Below are 20,555 nucleotides of genomic sequence, written 5' to 3' on the forward strand. Positions count from 1 at the left end.
AACTCCAGACATCTTTTCAATTAGTTCTCTCCTATGCTTCTTCACTTCCTTTCACAGCTTAGTTTGAGAGCTCAACTTGGTGCAAAATCAGAACAGTTGCTTAAAAAAGGAAAGAGCGTTCCAGACATATTGCTGGTTAACATCATGGTAAATGCTATTAAGTATGTATTGCAGTTTCCTTTCTCATGTCTATGTAATATATTCTATTTCCTACATGTATATGTGTATGTGCTTATATGTAACTTATGTGCATGTGTGTGAGAATGTATATGCAAATGGTCAAGGCCTAAGGTTGACATCTGGAATTGTCTCATTTTTCTTTCCTTACCCTTGGAATCGAAATCCTATTCAAACCCTGAACTGCACATAAAAGTTAGACTCCCTAGCCAACCTATCTGGAGACCCCTCATCTCCAACTTCTGAGGATAGAATTATAGTTGGGTCCGCAGAGCCAGCCAACATTTACATGAACTTTGAGAATCTGAGCTCCAGTTGTCAAGCTTGCATGGGCTGAGCTAGCTCGCTACCCCATTTCATATACTGTTTACCAGAAAAAGATATGTGAAAAATAACATAGAGATGCAACTTTTTAGTATTCAAATGCTTCTAATATCTAACTTTATTCCTAGGATAAAGGGAAAATATATAGATTTGCATGCTTATTGACTCTCTTTTCTCTGACCAACCTTGACTTCACCTGTTGTAAATGTAGATCAACTACTAATATCTTTGGGGAAGTAAAGGAAATTGGGTGATATTATAAGCTGAAGGACAAGTTGTTAGATTCCAATGGGATAAGTACAGGTTTCTGCATTCGCTTGTGTTACGTTTCAGGAAGAGGGTAGGTATAGAGTCCAGGGATTCAGAGCCTAAGCAGCACTAGGGCAACAGGCAGCGATACACAGGTTAGACAAAAGACACATGTGTAACACAGGCAGGATATGTGATGGGGAGAAATGGAAAATTTCAAAGATCCCACACATTGTAATTCCTCCATCCTCTTTTGTATAAATTCCTTTCTATCCTTCCCATAGATTGCCTCTACAGATTCCTTTCTGTATATTCCCCTCAACTTTGCTTTGTTATACATGAATGTTACAAGAGGCCAGTTGGTCTGTATAATAAAGGAAAGAATCTGCGCATGATGGGAAAACAGAGTAGAAGGCTCTGCTGAAAGAACTGGATGGTAGAAATGGAATTGCTCAGCTGTGGTCTATGGGGACCATTATGACACAGGAGGAGAGAGAGTTTATAGGATTTTACTCTTCGTCTGGGATGAGTTCCTCTATAATGTCATCCTTGTAGACTGCCTTAAAGATTTTTTTCTTCTTTTTTTTATTGATAAAAGGAGAATAAAAAAAAAATTTCCACCTCCTCCCAGCCTCCCATTTCCCTCCCCCTCCTCCCACTCTTCTCCCCCTCCCCCCACTCCTCTCCCTTTCCCTCTCCAGTCCAAAGAGCAGTCAGGGTTCCCTGCCCTGTGGTAAGTCCTAGGTCCTCCCCCCTCCGTCCATATCTAGGTAGGTGAACATCCAAACTGGCTAGGCTCCCACCAAGCCAGCACATTAAGTAGGATCAAAACCCAGTGCCATTGTCCTTGGCGTCTCATCAGCCCTCCTTGTTCGCCATGTTCAGAGTCCAGTTTTATCCCATGCTTTTTTTGGTAACAGTCCAGCTGGCCTTGGTGAGCTCCCAGTAGATCAGCTCCACTGTCTCAGTGGGTGGGTGCACCCCTCGTGGTCCCTACTTCTTTGCTCATGTTCTCCCTTCTTCTGCTCCTCATTGGGACCTTAAGCTGTTTCTCACTGAAGTATTTAGCAACTGGAACTCAAGGCTGCTACCCTCGGAGCGGGAAGGGTTCTTATCCTCACATTCTCAGAACTAACATAAAGTACACTTTCCCACAGTGCTCTTTGTTTGTAGAACAAATGAACATGCAAAGCAGCAAGCAGTCTTTCACTTGAGCTTCAGGGGACCTGGAGGATCCACACTGCACTGCACGATCACCCTCCGACCACAGAACACCGTTTCCATTTCCTCTAAGATACCTCCAGAGGACTAGCATTAGCTGGAAATCTTTTGGTCTAGTCCAATGATCAAAGGAACACTAGATGTTCTAGTTAGATAGTTGTGCTGGCTAGTGATGTAACAAAATCTAAAGTCAAGCCCCATGGCTCCCTGATGTCTGCTGTCTCACTCTAGCGTTGAGCAAGTGTAGCTCCAAGTTCTGTCTCTGTTGTGGCTTCTGAGACGGCAGATCTCAGAAGAGGTCAAGCGTTAAAGGAAATCTCTTCTCTGTCCTAGGCAAAGGAGTGAGTGAGTCTAATCTACGCAGAAGGCTTGATCTCTCTCTGGAGAACTCATGAAAGTAAAATGTACTCTCCCTGCTCATGATAACCTAGTGGAGGAGATAAAGGCAGTTTCCAGAAGGAAGTTTGGAGCTGTGCTGAGAATCATTAGTCAGAAGGCCATTTGCAGTTTTGTGCTTTTGAGCAAGCAATGAAATCTTTCTGAAACTTAGTTCCTGCTTCTTCCTGCCACACTGTCAGAAAAAGTACATGTTGTCACTAGAAGACTTAGAAACTTCTGGGGAGGTGATTCTGTTGTTTCATATGAGAGCTAGCATAGCAAGAAATAAAGTCATACCTTAAAATATAAGTAAAATGTAAGAGGAAATGAAATTTTGTGGGCATAACAGAACAAAGTGGATACTTAAGTCCTTTAGATGTAGTGTGCACATTGTCTATCGAAGACAATGTGCTCAGCGAAAAGAAAAGCTTAAGATATGGTCCTTAATACTTCAGAAATTTATAACTCAACTTAATTAATAAAAGTTTTAAAGAATAACTTTTATTTTATGTCAAGACTTATTTATTCCTATAGTGAAATTAGTGAGAGCCTAAGGAGTTAAGATCAGCCTGGTTTAGGAGGGAGTACGGTGAGAACAACCCTCCAGGTTGGCAATGAGAGTATGCGGAATGGGCTAAGATCTGTATTGTATTTATTAAATATGTCATTTTTGTCATCTACACAAACCCCAGCGAGATATTTTACAATACCCCATTGTATACATGAGAAACTTGAGGTACAGGAGAAGTGTAGCCTGTGAGCACAACGTAAATAATATCACGTGAATGCGCACAGTAGTGAAGATATCTGCTTGTAAACTTTTGAAATTGAGAGAGTTTAGAAGTTTGGGAGAAATAAGTCATTGTCATTTCATTTTGAAGAGGTTGTAAAGGCTTCTCAATAGATTTGGAGGACAGCAGGGACCCACAGAAGGATTTTTAAGAAAGTCAGCAATCAGAACACATTGGGAAACCTAATATTTTAGCTAGAAAATCCTGAAGTCCATGCAACGGGATGAATTTGCAATGAAGATAATGGTATTCATTGTATTACCAATTTCTGTAAAGTAACAGAACCTATCAACATGCTAATCAATTATGCTGTTTGAATTTAGAGAGATACCTTCTAACGAAAGCTGGGTAATTGATGGGTTTCCAATGACATTAAATCAAGCTCAGCTCCTGGAAGAAGCACTGACAGGCTACAAAAAAAAATTCATGGAGGCAGAGAAGAAAAAAGCACAAATGCCCACGCTAGCCTTGGGCCCGACTCCTTCCAAGGAAGTCACTCCTATCCCATCCGCATTCGATTTTGCCATATTATTGGACATTTCAGATAACTTATCACTGGATCGCATGAATGATATCATTGGTAAGTTGAATGCATTGATTTTCAATCTTTACAATTTTTCATAATTAAAAGTGCTTTTAAAACTTGACTCTATTTTTTCTTTTTTTGTTGTTGTTGTTTTTGCTTCTGTTGTTTTTTTGTTTTGATTTTTGTTTCCTATAAGAGTAAAAGAACACAAAGTTGGGTGGGTCAGAAGGTGAACAGGATCTGAGAGGATTTAGGAAAAGGGGAGAAAACATGATCAAAATATAGCATATGAAAAAAAATTAAAAATTCTTCTGTGACTAAGTGAATGGTTCCATTTACAAGTGTAAGGAAGAATCCATTTAATTGGTTGTTCAAAGAACGATCCAGCTGAGTTCATTGCCCCTTATTTTAACTCTAAGTATTGAATATTAGCCAAACCTGGGACTGAGGGCGAATTATACACCAACTATAAGCATTTTGCTGAACCTTTCCATCTACCTGACAGTTTTCCATGCCAAAGTTTCCTTTGTGAGATTTGTGCACATGGAGAAGCAGATTGTAGCTAGTTCATACAGTAATGGTGCTGAGGAAACTGCATCTATGTTGTATGTGAGGAACTGACAACATCCTTTTTTAGGTGTGTTCTAAGGAGCAGGAAGAAATGATTTGAAGTACTCATCTGGTGGAGTTGAATATTATTATCAAAACATGTGATTTATTTGACTTATATAAAAGTGAAATTATTATTTTATTCTACATATTAAGTATTTACCAGGCTAAAATTACACATTCCTAACCCTTAGTTTCCCATTTATAAGGTACTTGAGAATCTTAATTAATTGTGACTTTTGTTGTTTTGTTAATAAAATAAAATATATTTTATTATCTACTTTTTCCTTTCTGAAGAGAGGTCTCATTTTATTGCTTAGGCTGGTTTTAAACTCATAGATTTAATGGTCCTCTGACCTTAACCTTCTTGAACTTCACCAATTTTCTCAAATTACATGAAAATAACATGCAGGGGTTTTTTTTGACATGATGCTTTTGAAATGCCTGTTGGAAAATTAGATGAAATAAACTTAGACATTACAAAAGATATTATATAAATGAACATATAAGTGAGAAATGAGCACTAAAGGTAGGGGTTTTAAAAATAGAAACTCACCTAAGAAGAATATAGTAAAAAAGAAAGATACATGTTGACTTCCTAGAATATTATAAGGTGATGGGGAAAGGGGAACTGTTCAGAAGTAGCATCTAATGAAGAGGAAGAACTCCAAGGAAGGATAATGTTTCATAAGGAAAGGAAAGACAATTATTTAGGACTAAATTGTTAGCCATTCTTCTCCCTAGAATAGTAGGAATTTGCCGGGATGTGGGAGCATAGTCACTAAGAATGGGCTCAACACATTATTTTATGATGACTGTGATCCATAGAAAGGACAAATGAACCATATTATAGGGAGGCATACTACAGCCAAAGGCAGGTAGGCAGCAAATGTTGAACATCAATCCATCCAGGGCTCAAAGATAATAGGTAGGAAATCAAGGAGACACAGGGAGAAGGAATAACCATTGCAGGGTACCTGCATCAGAGTGGAAGAGTAAGGGAATATTATTTTAGTTGTTGAGTGAGGTCATGACCTCGACTACGTGAGAGAGTAGTGACTTTCATAAGGTAGGAAGAATTGTTGAAGGGTTTCCAGCTCAGGCTGAGGGTAGTAAACCTTTGAGGCTAATAGTAAGTGCAAAAATATGTAATAGACTTCCAAGACTGATAATTGTTGTTAGTCTAAATCCTGAATATTTTCAGTTTATGATTTCATTAAGCTATATATTTTGTTATCATTTCCTATTTGCAGGTCTAATAAAATTAAAATTTTGCAATTAAAAATCAGTCCAAAGTGTAGAGTAACATTGTTGAAATTGAATCCAGTCTCAGTCCTTAATACTTTATGTAATCTGGAACAAATAATAAAAATTTCAATCCTACATCATGTAGTATATTGTTAATATAAAAATATCCATATGAATATAAAATCATGAAATCCCTGTAAGCTGAGTTCTTCCTGTACTTGTTACAGAAAAATAATGTGAGATAAGGATGGAGAAATGCCCATTAGCTTTGACATTTTTGGTGACTGCAATGAAAGATGCTTCATTAGTGGTAGCAAGGAAAAAGGTGGATTGCAGAGGGTTGAAATTGGAAGAGAGACTAGGCTGTAGAGAGGGTAAGTGAAGATAACTTGCTAGAAGAATTTCTCTGAAAGGGGAAGAGCATAGAGTCAGAATACTTTAGGTTTTGTCTTAGGATGTGTCCTATTTTACCTTCCCGTTCTACTCCTTCTCTCTTAGAGGGAAGGACACAGAGTTAACCAGATTATTTTCTTACTGGTTATGAATTTTGAAGACAAAGCTATCTTTTCTTTTCTTAATTTTTTTTTAATTTAAAAATACCTACTATAGTTTAACTCTGGGAACAGAAATGATAAGGTGGTTAGTTTAAATTCTCGACTTGCCCCAATGTAGACTCATCTGGAAAGAGAGTCACAATGAGGGCCTTGAGTTCTACACAGTAATAGAATATAACCTGAAATTGTGGGCAGTTATTTGTCTCTGCTCTTAACTATGTGTATGATTAACACTGGGTTTCTGCCTTGAATTCCCCACAGCAATGAACTATAACCTGGAATTGTGAACTAAAACCCTTCTCCCCTGAGTTGCTTTCTGTTAGAGTATTTTATCAAAAAAAAAAAAACAGTAGTGATAGAAGGACAGATGATAATCAACCACGACCAGTACAGTAAAACAGAGAAATTAAAGCTGTTAGACACAGAGAGAAGTTGAAGTGCTGTGGGGCGATGGTGGCGCACGCCTTTAATCCCAGCACTCGGGAGGCAGAGGCAGGCGGATCTCTGAGTTCAAGGCCAGCCTGGTCTAAAAGAGCTAGTTCCAGGACAGGAACCAAAAGCTACAGAGAAACCCTGTCTCAAAATAAAAAAAGAAAGAAAGAAAGAAAGAAAGAAAGAAAGAAAGAAAGAAAGAAAGAAAGAAAGACAGACAAGACAATGGCAGCCAGTCTGTAGGGCAAATGTAGGGATTTTGGAACTGGACACGGTTGAAGAGCTCCATGTGCTATATAGGAGTCCTAGTAGGATAAAAGTTTGCACTGGGAATCTTAGTATTTAAGATCACAAAGATGGATCATCCAGGGCCACAAAAAATACTGGAGCAATGGTAGTGAGTGTTGAAAATAAAAGGAAAGAGGGACAATACCTGAATATGAGACAGAGATAGGGGAGAGAGGAGGTAGGAAGAAGAAAGAGAGATCTAATTCATGTGCAGAAATTCTCAGCACATGTGAGGGATGGACCACAAGACAGTGACAACAGTATCTCTTCAGAAAGTGTTCACATTTTTCTTTCCGTCATCCATTCTGTAGATGGGAAACAGTTGATTGCTGTACACTGCGAGGGGCCTTGATTGCCTTGAATGTTGTTAATTTCCCCTTTTGTGTTCTTTTGCTCTGAGCAATTCTTATTCCTTTTAATCTAGTCCAAGGCATTCTTTCTTGGCTTTGGATATAGTAAGTTTTATAACAACAACAATGAAAATCAACCATGATTTTATATTTCAAATCCATTTCATCTTGTCATCTTGTTTTATCATTAATATAGATGGGAAGAAAAATATTACTTTATTTATGAGGTCTTTCATTTTCTAGAATACTATTAAATCACATTCCAATGCTGCTTTGCTTTAATTCTAATTTCTTTTAGTCCAGCTCAAGGCTTTCTTTCTTCTTTGCTATTTTTCTATTTATTCCCTGTTGATAAGTATATTGTGTTTTGAATGAAACTCAATGAGAGTTGCTGAAATTGTTTTACTTAAATTGTTTTGGTTTCATATGGTCAATTTCTTTATGCTTATTCTCAATTGACTTCATAATTCTGGAAAGAGGCATAGATATTTCACAGTTTTATAGTATGGTATCAGAAAATAGTTTTATGTATATTTCTCTTTATGGTCACCTTATTTTACTCCAAGTTTTACTTCCAAATTCTGATTTTCTTTCTCCAAGTTTGTTATCCATGACAATCCATCCTTTCTCATTCTTATCTTTTCATGTTGTTAAATCTAACATTTTAGACAGGGGTTTTCTGAAATAAAGGGTTTGATCTGCTCTTACATAGTCCATTCTAAAATAAAAACCTGGCCAATCCTGGAGTAAATTATATGAGCTCTCGGGAGTGTGGTCTGATCTGAGCTGGAAAATGTTCCACTGCATCTAGGAGGCCAGAATATGTTATGATGAAATTCAGAGAGAAGAAATCATGAACCATTCACACTGAACCTCAGTAGTGTCAGACAGAGTCCTCAGAGAGGAGGGAATGTTCCTGAATCCGAACGTAGTGACATCCTAATGGTCAGACTTCAACTGAGAGGGAAGATGGCATGATATGTCATTTTTTTCTTTGTTAATTTTGCTTGTCTCTTTTATTCATTTATTAGTGTGTGTTTGTGTGTGTGTATGAGCACACACGCATGCACACACATTTTTGGGCATATATCTTTTGTTTTGTCTTAGTATTCTTTGTCTTATTGCAAATTTATTTTGGCCTTTACTTTTTATTTTAAAAAATAAATAGAAGTTGGGTAGGTAAAGTGATGAAGGAGAATATGTAATGAGTTGGGGAAGGGAAAGAATATAAACACAAATATATTCTATGTAAAAAAAAATTTAAAGACACTAAAATAACATTAGACCAAAATACAGCTATATCTACTTGGAATCTTGCAAGTGTGTTTTGCTAATAAGTAGCATTTTAATTTTTTTGATTGTCTAATTATTTTTTGTACCATAGCCAAGGAACTCTCACATGAAATTTCTCATGAAAACATTGCTCAACAAGAAGTTTCTACATGCCAAGAAAGAGAAAGAGACAATAACTTACGAGATCAGATACACCATAGGTCAGTTTTAAGCTTTGTGTTCTTTCTATTCCTTTCCATTCAAAGACGCTAACAAATGGTGACTTTGGAATAATAAGATCTATGAAAAAGACCTACTCCCTACCATTGAGTCCTTTTTTTGTTTGCATTGAGTGAAATATTTATATGGAAGCTTTTGTGGTGGAAACCACAGTTGCTATAGTCTGAGGAAGGAAACCGATCAGAAAATACTTACAAGTTAATTATGTCAAATTCAGCAAACACTTAGAAAATACCAATGAAGATTATGGAATTTCAAAGAGCAGTGAGTCAGACTGGGAAAGTTTGTAGTAGCCCTTTCGTTATACTAAAATGAAGTTACATGGTGTTCTTTGAATTGTGTGTAATTTTCCTTTGGAAAAGAAAATGCAGGCAAAATTAGGCAATTTCATGAAAGCCTGAGAGATCTAAAAATAAGAAGTGAGGCAGGATGTGTAATTTGAGCTACATGAAGCTGACTACGCCCTAGGAAGAAAAAAAAATGATTCAAGAAAAGTTTTTAGTAAATTAGTCTGTGCCATCTCTCTCTACAAAGAACTTTCACTTTGTGTGTCCAAGAAAAACCATTCTATGGCCTGATTGTGGGTGTTGTGGGACCATCGGAAGAGTCCTCAGACTCCTTCCCCCATTAGTGTACATGATACTGTCTGGTTTTTAAACAGAGATCTGTTCTTACATCAAATGCTTACTGAATGGGTACCATTTTCAAATCCTTCTCACTCCTACTTCTCAAATTATAAAAATTATCTCACTATGCCATCAGACAAGATCTTTACAGTTAGTATTGCTCTATCATCTATAGATTTCATAAAGTTGCTTTTTTGAGTTGAATTTCTTTGTTAGTCTTCTTCTTCATCATGAATTGTCAAATAGATCACACTAAATGCCACGTTTAATGTTTCTTTATGCAGTCATTTAAATCAGTATCACATATTCATATAAGATTCTTATTTTGCAGAATTGTTGGTTTCTTGGACAACTGGCCATTGCTGGAAGAGTGGTTTACAGAGCCACAAAATATTTTGACAAAAATAAATGCTGAAACAGATGAAGGGGCTTTGTGTCAGAGAGTAAAAGAATTTTTTGCTAATGAAATAGCAAATAAAAAGATAAAAGGTAATTATACATGTATATGCATGCATACATTGAATAGTATACATTGTGTCTTCATAATATTCAGCTCTTTCCCTATCTTCTCACAAATCCACCACCACTCAGATACCCAAAACAACTTTTCGTCATCTTTTTCTTTTAACTCAGTGAATCCAGTTACCGCTGTCTGTATCTTCTCAGATGTGTGATCATCCATTGACGTGAGGTAGACTTACCAGGGAATATCCCATTTACATCCAAACCCCCACATTTTAAATCACATTGCTTTAACCTTTTGTTTGTTTTTCATTTATTGAGATTCAAAGATGATGTGGAACTCACTGTGTAAGCCAGGCTGGCTTCCAGCTTTAGGTGAGGCTCCTGACACCTGAGATGACAGGCATTCAGTGCCTCTCTGTTCTCTTCCTATGCACTTCTTACTTTGCTGTTCTAGATCATTTTAATTCATCTTTTATTTTTCCACTTTTATAGTTTTTACTTTGACATTTGACATCAGCTCCCTAACTTTCTAAACAAACACGCATACACACGTGCGCGTGCGCGCGCGCGCACACACACACACACACACACACACACACACACTCAATCACACCCATCCCGTCATCATTTGCATAGCCATAACTATAAGGCAAAAGAATAAAAAAGAGCCCAAAGTATGAATGTTAGGTACAGTAAGTATATTTGTTGCGATTTTAAAGCAAATGTAATATGCTGCAATAATTTTGCTAATTACAATTTTATAATAGTTTTTATATTTTTTTAGTTAATGAAATAGTAGGCACCTAGAACCCCTAATGCAGGTTCATTTTTATCATTCTTCTGAAGTTGAAAAGAAATTAGAAGAAAAGGAAGCCGAGAAGAAGGCAGCAGCTTCTGGAGCTGAGGCTCCTACCACCAGTCCTCCCCTTCCTTCTGAAGCAGAAAAAGACAAGGAGATGCATCTTCATCGTGAGCCATCAAAACTTTCTCCTGGGAAAGGAAAGACACCCTCAGGTGACTGACAAACTGATTATAACCCTGTTTGTCAGTTTCTTATTTTCACAGAGAAAAGAATGATGAACTACAGCACCAGGCTACTTAGCTAGATTCCCACTTTGGTCACTTCAGTCATTTGAAACAAATACCTTTTTGTAATCTTGATATCTGTGGTGTTAGGGACACTGCCAGATCCCTGATAGGCAGAGTACATGCTCTACCACTGACTACATCCTCCTTCAAGGTAAAGCAAAAATGTTTGTTTAGAACGGCAAACACCTCTTCCACAGGGCACGTGGAGTCACCCCACTCACGCTAGCTACTGAGCTCATAAGTCAGACAGGAAGAGGAAGGCTGTAGAGCAACAGGAAGGCTTTAGTGCAGGAAGAGGAAGGCTGTAGAGCAACAGGAAGGCTTTAGTGCAGGAAGAGGAAGGCTGTAGACAACAGGAAGGCTTTAGTGCAGGAAGAGGAAGGCTGTAGAGCAACAGGAAGGCTTTAGTGCAGGAAGAGGAAGGCTGTAGAGCAACAGGAAGGCTTTAGTGCAGGAAGAGGAAGGCTGTAGAGCAACAGGAAGGCTTTAGTGCAGGAAGAGGAAGGCTGTAGAGCAACAGGAAGGCTTTAGTGCAGGAAGAGGAAGGCTGTAGAGCAACAGGAAGGCTTTAGTGCAGGAAGAGGAAGGCTGTAGAGCAACAGGAAGGCTTTAGTGCAGGAAGAGGAAGGCTGTAGAGCAACAGGAAGGCTTTAGTGCAGGAAGAGGAAGGCTGTAGAGCAACAGGAAGGCTTTAGTGCAGGAAGAGGAAGGCTGTAGAGCAACAGGAAGGCTTTAGTGCAGGAAGAGGAAGGCTGTAGAGCAACAGGAAGGCTTTAGTGCAGGAAGAGGAAGGCTGTAGAGCAACAGGAAGGCTTTAGTGCAGGAAGAGGAAGGCTGTAGAGCAACAGGAAGGCTTTAGTGCAGGAAGAGGAAGGCTGTAGAGCAACAGGAAGGCTTTAGTGCAGGAAGAGGAAGGCTGTAGAGCAACAGGAAGGCTTTAGTGCAGGAAGAGGAAGGCTGTAGAGCAACAGGAAGGCTTTAGCGCAGCAGGAGGAAAGAGCAGTCTGCTGAGTTACAGAACTGTATTCTTGTAAAAAGTGAGAACATTTGGGAAAAAATGGGAATTAGTACAGTCAGGATATTCTTTTTTTTTCTTTTTTCTTCTTTTGTTTGTTTGTTTATTTTGAGGCAGGTTTTTTTGTGTATCTTTGGAGCTTGGCCTGGAACTCACTCTGTAGACCTGACTATCCTCGAACTCACAGAGATCTGCCTGTCTCTACCTCCCTAGTGCTGGAATTAAAGGTATACACCACCACATCCAGCCAGACAGGATATTCTCATATCCCTACAAACAATGTTAGACACTTGAATGTGTGTATAGCCAGAGATATTTGGTTAGGTGATTATACAAAGGATACTGGTAGTACTAATGAGATATCTCAGTGCGTAAGGTTACCTCAGTTGCATCCCCAAGATGCCTGTAGTGGAAATAAAGAACCAGGTCTCAGAAGTTAATGTACACATGCTTACTGTGGTATACACACACACACACACACACACACACACACACACACACACACACATTCTTACCTGACAGCCCACTAAGCTTAGATGTTCGTAGAAAGAGAGCTTTGTCGAAATACATTTTAGATTAAGTAGTTTGTTCTAGATTCTTAGCCACTAGGTCTGTAAATTTAACATCAAATGACAAAATGAGCAGGACAAAATCTGTGTGTTTAAAATTGTCCTAGTGATATTTGTATGATACCAACATCAGTTTGTCATGTGATGTGGCTTCACACGCGGTTAACTGTTCAGTTCTCTAGCTCAGTGCTTCTCCTTGGTGCGTCATTACTGTCTCTAATAACATTTTCACTGCATAGAGATTTGATAGAAATCTGTAATTCTTTACAAAATTAAATTTAATCATAGCAAACAAAATTTTGAGACAAAAACACAAATTTTGTTTCAAATGATTGAAGTTATTTTAAGCGACACAGATAATGATATTTTAAAGAACATTTTGCCTAAACATATCTGGGTTTAACTAAATGCAAGATATGTGAATATTAAAAATGCTTTTAGCATAAGACAGTGAAATGTAAGGACACACACACACATATAATTAAAATTAGAAACTTTAACTTAAAGGTCTAGAAGAAAACTTCCACCCTTTACAATGTGATTTACTGAGAAGGTCTCTTCTCAAGTGCTGGAGAACTCTCCACCATGGTCTTTTGAGCTTTCTTATTATCAGAACATTGGTGTAAAACTCTGCCTTCCCTGGTACCAATCTCTGACCTTTCTGATTCTGACACAGTCCAGTAGTTAACTTTAATATTAAGTTTCTGGAAGATTTATTTTCTATTTTAAAGTTGTAACCTTGACTAGTGTACACTGGAGGAATAATAAATATATTTTGGTTTCAATGAGTAATTGTACCTGTCTTTTTTTCTATCAAGGGCAGGACTAGTCCCTTATCTTATAAAAATATATAAAATGGCTCATTTCCACCTGCCTTATTCCATTCACACACAAAGCATTTTTTTTGTTTTTTTTTTTTAAGGAAAAACTTACCGTGAAAAGAAAATAATTATTTTTTTTAAGCAACACCCAGAACACCAGCATGAAAATTGGGTAGAGGAGGCACAGTCCACTTAATCCTATCAGATTTGGTTCAAATACAATTCTAGAACACAGATAGCCATTTCATATTTGCTACAACTTTCCTTAGGATTCAACTAAAAAACTTCCACATTTGCTCCCCCCCTTAAAGGTTTGTGCTGAAATCTATCATCAAATGTTGGCATTTAGCTTAGAATTAAATTTCTCAATATAAAATAATAATATCCATGCTGCTATCTAACAGTAGTATTTAGGATGAGCATGGTAATGCAAACCTATAACCCCAGGATTTGCTAAGATACAAGGAAAATGAGGTGTTTACGGCTAGTTTGGGGTATACAGTGAGCCTAAGGGCAGCCTGAGTTACATCACACACACACACACACACACACAGACACACACACACACACACACACATTCATACACACTGAGATGTCAGAACATATTTTAGAACTAACCTTTAAAATGGAAAAGAGTACATTACTTCTAACAGAAAATGTTTTCAATAAAACTTTATAAAGCCAGTGTCTTATTTGGTTTGTCTCTGTCACCTGTACTAACAGACAGAATTAATAATGTATTTGGATACCTAGAATATTTTTATAATAAATTTTTCTAATTATTAATCTTATTTCTTTAAAACAATTAGTTGATCCAAACATGTATACTCTATGAGATGCATTGTCAGATATCTGTATGTTTACAAAAGTTCTTTTAGGTAAACATGTTTCTAGAGTAATCCTCTATGTCATTTATTTGTTTATTTCTATGGTATTTTGGCTGTCGGAGAGGAAATATTCAAATGAAAGTAACATGCATTTACAAAAATTTTAGCTATCACTCCAAACATGCACAAAATGAATAATATGAGCTCTCTACATCATAATAATTTAAACTGTCATATTACTCACTGAAGAAAGTACATATTCGAAAATTAACAGACAGGAATTAGTCAGCATTTTGGTAACTAATGCAGCATAGAGTCGTGAGTTTGTTTTTTTTTAAGGACTAAATCATCATCTACCATTTGAGAGACGTAGTACTGACCTCCATATAGTCCATTTCCCAGTTTCCCAATAAACTTTAAGTAGGTTCTAGGGAATGTAAGATAAATATGCCCAAGTTATTCTTTGCAGTATAAATTAGAGTCAGTAATATTGGAAATACATAAGTCACTAGGTAATAGATTACATGTCCAACAGGAGATTAAAGATATGTCATATCAAAATAATGGAGTTATTGAAATCTTCCTCAAAGTGTTTCATTTTTATTAATGAACTGGTTTTCATATTTTTTACATTTTATTGTTATTTATTACTGTATTATGTTTCATGCATATGCATGGTATACAAGATGTGAACCCTGGAGTCAGTTCTTTCTCTCTCTCTCTGCCCTTCTGGGGATTCTGTGTTGAGCTCAGATTATCAAGCTTGCATTATCAGGGGGCAACACCTTTACTTGCTGAGTCATCTTGCATTGGGGGAACCTAGGCTTATTGAATGTAGGTCATTTTGTGTCATTAAATTTAAATAAATTTGTGCTTCAAATGGGCTTGCGATTTACCTTACCCCCCTCCACAATCCCATTATCGATTATGAGAAAGCCCATCACTAAATATCAATATTAAAGCTAAGATTAAACCTCTTAGCATGACAACATAGAATATAATTGGCATTTTCGCTCAATAAGAGAAAATGTAGAGTCTGTCTTCAGATTGATTTCAAATCACAGGGGAAAAATGATTCATTTGAGGCAGTTCACAAATATAGTTAATTGCTTAGAGATTGAGAAGCCTGGGCTATTCAAGTAAGTCACCAATGATATTTTTGTGTTGAATTTTGTTTAGAACCCCAGCATGGTAAGCAAGACTCTCAACATGAAGTGAAAGGAAAGAAAGGTGAGACTGCGTTCAAAGGAAAAGTAGCACCAATAAAGCTAGGTATTGTTCCGGGTGCTCCTAACTTTTGAGGTATCTCAGTGAAAACAGCCACAAGGAAGAGCAGTGCATCCTGAGACTACTTCCTGGGGCATTCCAAAGAAATCAGCCTCAGACTATGTGCAGCCTAGTGCTCACCCAAGGCTATGCTGAGAAAAGTGGTACTTTCAAGAGATACTGAAATGATTGCCTATAGGTGGAGTATCCGTTCATCGTAGATATTACGGGTGTTGTCTAGGCACTAAGCTTTGCTCCCCGAAAGGTACTGCTGTACCTTCTTTGGCCTCTCAGTAAATTGTATTCACTAACAAGCACTTTGGTACAAACTCAACATCTTTCCTTCAAACACAATAGAATAGGAGTGGAGGTAAAACTTTAACTGTACCATTAATGACAAGCTATTACGTTTTCTGCAATGTAAGTATGACATATTCTCACCAAATAGCTCCTATGTGAGACTCTAAGCAAAAAAAAAAAATCATTTGAATCAAGGAGCATGAAAAGTTGCCTTCTCTTGAGTGAGTAGTTATAAAATGAGTTGTAGTCAGAGACTGCTCATTCATTTCCTGGCCACCCGGTCCTGAATAATCACACAAAAACTATATTAATTACAAGACTGCTTGGCCAATAGCTTAGGCATATTCTTGGCTAACTCTTATATCTTAAATGAACACATTTCTGTTAATCTGTGTATTACTACAAGGCTGTGGCCTACCACTAAGTTCCCAGCATCCTGGCATCTTTCTCCTTCAGCAGCTACATTGCATCTCTCTGACTCTGCCTACTCTCTCTATATATCTCTGTTCAGATTTCATGCCTGGCTTTATTCTGCCCTGTCATAGACTGAAGCAGATTCTTTTTTAACCAATGGTAATAAAACATATTCACAGCAAACATAGGATAATCCCACATCAATGAGTGGGGTTTTGTTTGTTTGTTTGTTTCCTGTTATCTTATCTTGAGCCACAGTACCACCTGAATCTCAAAACTTGTACAAGGGCTGGGACTGCAATGGCTGCCTTCGTATTCTTCTGGTTTTGATCTTATGTTTTAAGTTGCATTATTTTGTTTTCTTTTATCTATTTGTTATAAATAAACTGAATATTATTTTTTAAGTACATAATAAATAGTTAATAGAAAACATACAGGCTCTAAAGCATGTTAGTTAGATTTCTGCTGTTGGTACAGCAAATAATTAATTAAAGATTGAGATGCAATGAATATGTACTTTTGATGTCTTTCAGAGTACATTCTCAATATTATTGTCTTGAGATGTGTTTTTACTATCCATCATAAATTGCCAATGTATCTTTAGTCACAAAGTGGCTAATAATCACAAAATGTTCTAAATATTATGCTCATCTGAATACATATCTCAGTACTACATATGTAGATAGTCTTTTTTTAATATTTTATTTATTTATTATGTATATAATATTCTGTCTGTTTGTATGCCTGCAAGCCAGAAGAGGGCACCAGACCTCATTACAGATGGTTGAGAGCCACCATGTGGTTGCTGGGAATTGAACTCAGGACCTTTGGAAGAGCAGGCAATGTTCTTAACCTCTGAGCCATCTCTCTAGCCCGCAGATACAGTCTTTAACAGTCCTGATTTTATATATATATATATATGTGTGTGTGTGTGTGTGCGTGTGTGTGTGTGTGTGTGGTTCTTAATAATGTAAATTAATACCATTGATACTGAGACTATTTTGTCTCACAGACCATTGTATCACAATTATATTTAAATAATCTCTTAATTGTGATGCATGGACACACATATTAGTTATATGTGTGGATATTTATGCTGACATGAATATTTTTTATAACATAACAGTCAAAGAAAATCTCATCATGATTATGTCATACTGTAGCCTTATGTAACAAGAGGCAGTTAGTAAATCGACACTGAGATACATCTTTAATTGAAATTATAACTCTAATCTATATTTAACTCTTCATTGTTTACCAACAAAGCAATTTCCCATTTTATATTACTTATCTCTTGTTTTTTTAACTGTTATAAAACTAAACTCAATTCGAGACCAGCCTGGTCTACAAGAGCTAGTTCCAGGACAGGCTCCAAAACCACAGAGAAACCCTGTCTTGAAAAACCAAAAAAAAAAAAAAAAACCTAAACTCAAATGAAGTATTATTATATGCCCATCAGAAAAAGATATTAGGTTCACATAGACATATTTCACTCCAAATCACAAGTTAGATATAATTGTATATAAACTCTAAGAGTGCCCTTAATTGGAAACATAGACACCAAACAAGCCATAAGCAACCTTGCAAGTTCAACAGGAAAATATATGCATCCCCCAGCTCAGTTTAATTAAAGGATTTTAGATTTGGTTTTTTGCTTTTGGTTTTCTAGTTTGTGACGTTAAATGGTATCTTAAAAGGTGAATTTTAGGGCTTAGTGAGATTGTTCCTCTCACAGAGGACCCAGCTTCTGTTCCCAGCTTCCTCATAAAGGGTCACAATCATCTGTAACTCTAGGTTCCGGGGCTCTGATGTCCTTTTCTGACCTCCACAAAAATGTCCTGCACTCACATACATGCAGACTAAATACTCAAACGTTAAACAAATGGAATAATTTTAAAGGTAAACTTTAAATCAGATTTAGAAGTCCTTGTATAACGGTGTATAAAATCTATAATTTTGGTGTTTTCAGTAATGTTTACTTCACAGGACAGAAGTGTTACACAGAAAAACCCTATCTTGAAAAAAAACAACAACAAATGAAACAATATTTATTTCATATAGGAAGTTACACTATTTTACTTCTTAATATTTGAAATTAATAGCATTGACACTGGACACAAATTTTTACTCTTACAGGCCATTGCATCACAGTTACATGCAATGCCTCTCTCACAAGCCATGACACCATTTCTTTTCTTCTTACTTCAAACTCATTATTTCTTCCTGGTAACATCATTGCCTTATTCTTATTCTCGGAGTATTGGATCAGTCTTTACCATTTTCCTCTTGAACTCTTAAATGTTCAAATCTTATGACGATCTTAAAATATTTATTTTTAAACACCTTATATATCGTCTGAAACTTTCACACATGGACATAACATTCTTTTTTTTTTATTTTTCGAGACAGGGTTTCTCCGTAGCTTTTTGGTTCCTGTCCTGGAACTAGCTCTTATAGACCAGGCTGGCCTCGAACTCCCAGAGATCCGCCTGCCTCTGCCTCCCAAATTCTGGGATTAAAGGCGTGCGCCACCACCGCCCGGCCATAACATTCTTATAATATGTGTTATGTGTTGGGATTTTAGTGTAGATGTACAGGGATTTGATCAGTTACCAGGTTCTAAGCACAATTATACTAGAGGTGGGTTTCATAAATTATTCCAAACGATCAGGTTTGTTTTGGTTTATAGTTATATATATATATCTAACTGTCTGATGAGGAACAATACAAACCCTAATAATTTGAACAGAGATCAAATTCCTGCACGACTTGGCTGGAGTTCCTTCTCAGTACAGTGCTGGTGGGTGCTAAGTCTCTCAGTCTTCACCTACGACTGGGAACCTCAGTCTGGGTGTGTTGCTTCAGTCTGCTCCATCACTCCACTAAAACGCTCATCTCATTTGAGCAGACTGGCATCTCAACTTTGGCAGCTGTGCTGAGCAGCCCAGGCAGCCATAAATACTATGTATCTGTTAGCCAAACATGGTTAAACTTAAGAAATATGAAAATAATCACTGTTAACCACTTCTTTGGTTTCAACTTGTAAAGATACTAATTAAGCCAGGTTGCCATGGGAACATTTTAGGATTGAAAAGTAACAAATGATGATGAGGATGAGGATGATGATAACATCTTGATTCAAAATATATAAATTAGACTTTCTATGTTTATCTCCTCCCAACAAATGCCCCCTGCCAATTCTCTCCTACCCCTGAGAAATAATTTAATTAGAAGATGTTTAGATCTTTTTAATGTTCTCTTCTCATCCATCAAAGCAGTTTATTGATATCCTACAATTACTGCTTTTCATTCTTGTTTTAAAGTTTGCTTTAAACTTCTGACTTTTAATTGTTTAGCTCTTTCCTAACTCACCGCTATTTGTACTTTTATTAATCTGTCATTTCATCTTTGCCAAAGCCTTTACTTTTCACCCTGCCTGAATATTGAAATTTTCTCTGTGATTGTTTTTATTTATAATCATCTTGGCTTAATGGATATCTGCCTGGCCCTATCAAGTTATCATTATTAAACAAACTTTCCTAAAATTGATGTGTATGGTGTACTAAACAGGAGTTTTTCCCCCAAACCCTTTACCCATGAGGAATGGCCATAGCAAAGACTTGATGTCACTGTGGAACCTAAAGACACCAAATGGTGTTCCTCGTTAGATTTAACTTTTCACTCATTGAGGTGTAGGCACACTTGTTTCCCATTCTCTTCTCAGCATTTTTATTGATAAATATTAGATCTATTTAATATGGTCTCAAAGCATATTAACCAAAAAAATAATTCTGTCTCTCCTAATTTTCACTAAATGGTCAAAATATTTTTTAAAATAAGGGGTAAAAGCATTTTCTAGTCCTCAATTTATAATTACACAGCTTTCCTTTTGGAATAGGTTAAAAAAGATAGAACTCTATCACAGCTCAGAATGAATGGTTAAGAATCATACAAAAAATACATCAAATTATTATGAATATTTTTAGCTAGTCTGTAGGTTTATGAATGACTAAAGGATGTTGGTATAATTATATAGGGAAAAATCACCTGAACTACCCAAAACTCATAATTGATAATACTTCTCTACTTATAAACCATGGCTTTTAATTAGCATAAAATTAAAATAATCTAAAGAACATCACTAAATTATACTAATTAAAATAATATATTTCAAAGAAAGTGCTCCCCATTTATATTCAACATCATATTCAACTACATGCACAATTTTCAACAATTAATCTGAAGGCAGGTGGCATTTAGCCAGAGTGATCTTCTAAAGAAAACAAATATTGATCCTTTCACTGTGTGCCTGTGCTCATAACATAGGGATACCAAGTAACTCATCTGCACTGCCCTCTGCATTTGGGAAAGAGAAATATATTTCCTGTTCAGATCCTAAATTAGAACACTGACTACTTCCTCCCCCCTTCTCCTCCTCCATTCCCTTAGTCTCATATTTTGCTTCCATTTCTCCTCCTTCAGTACCTCTTTTCCTTTCTTCTTG

General features: G+C 36.8%; 1 protein-coding gene across 1 annotated transcript in view; it reads left to right on the plus strand.

Moving 5' to 3' along the window:
- Spef2 (sperm flagellar 2) overlaps positions 1–20,555 on the plus strand; it is a 150,109-nt gene that overhangs the window by 69,013 nt on the left and 60,541 nt on the right. The window contains exons 14-18 of the mRNA XM_075975903.1: positions 58–161; positions 3,464–3,720; positions 8,532–8,640; positions 9,617–9,774; positions 10,597–10,764. Of these exons, the coding sequence (XP_075832018.1) occupies positions 58–161; positions 3,464–3,720; positions 8,532–8,640; positions 9,617–9,774; positions 10,597–10,764 (796 nt within the window). The remainder of the gene's footprint in view (positions 1–57; positions 162–3,463; positions 3,721–8,531; positions 8,641–9,616; positions 9,775–10,596; positions 10,765–20,555) is intronic.

Source organism: Microtus pennsylvanicus, chromosome 6 (genome assembly GCF_037038515.1).
Source record: "Microtus pennsylvanicus isolate mMicPen1 chromosome 6, mMicPen1.hap1, whole genome shotgun sequence".
NCBI lineage: Eukaryota > Metazoa > Chordata > Mammalia > Rodentia > Cricetidae > Microtus > Microtus pennsylvanicus.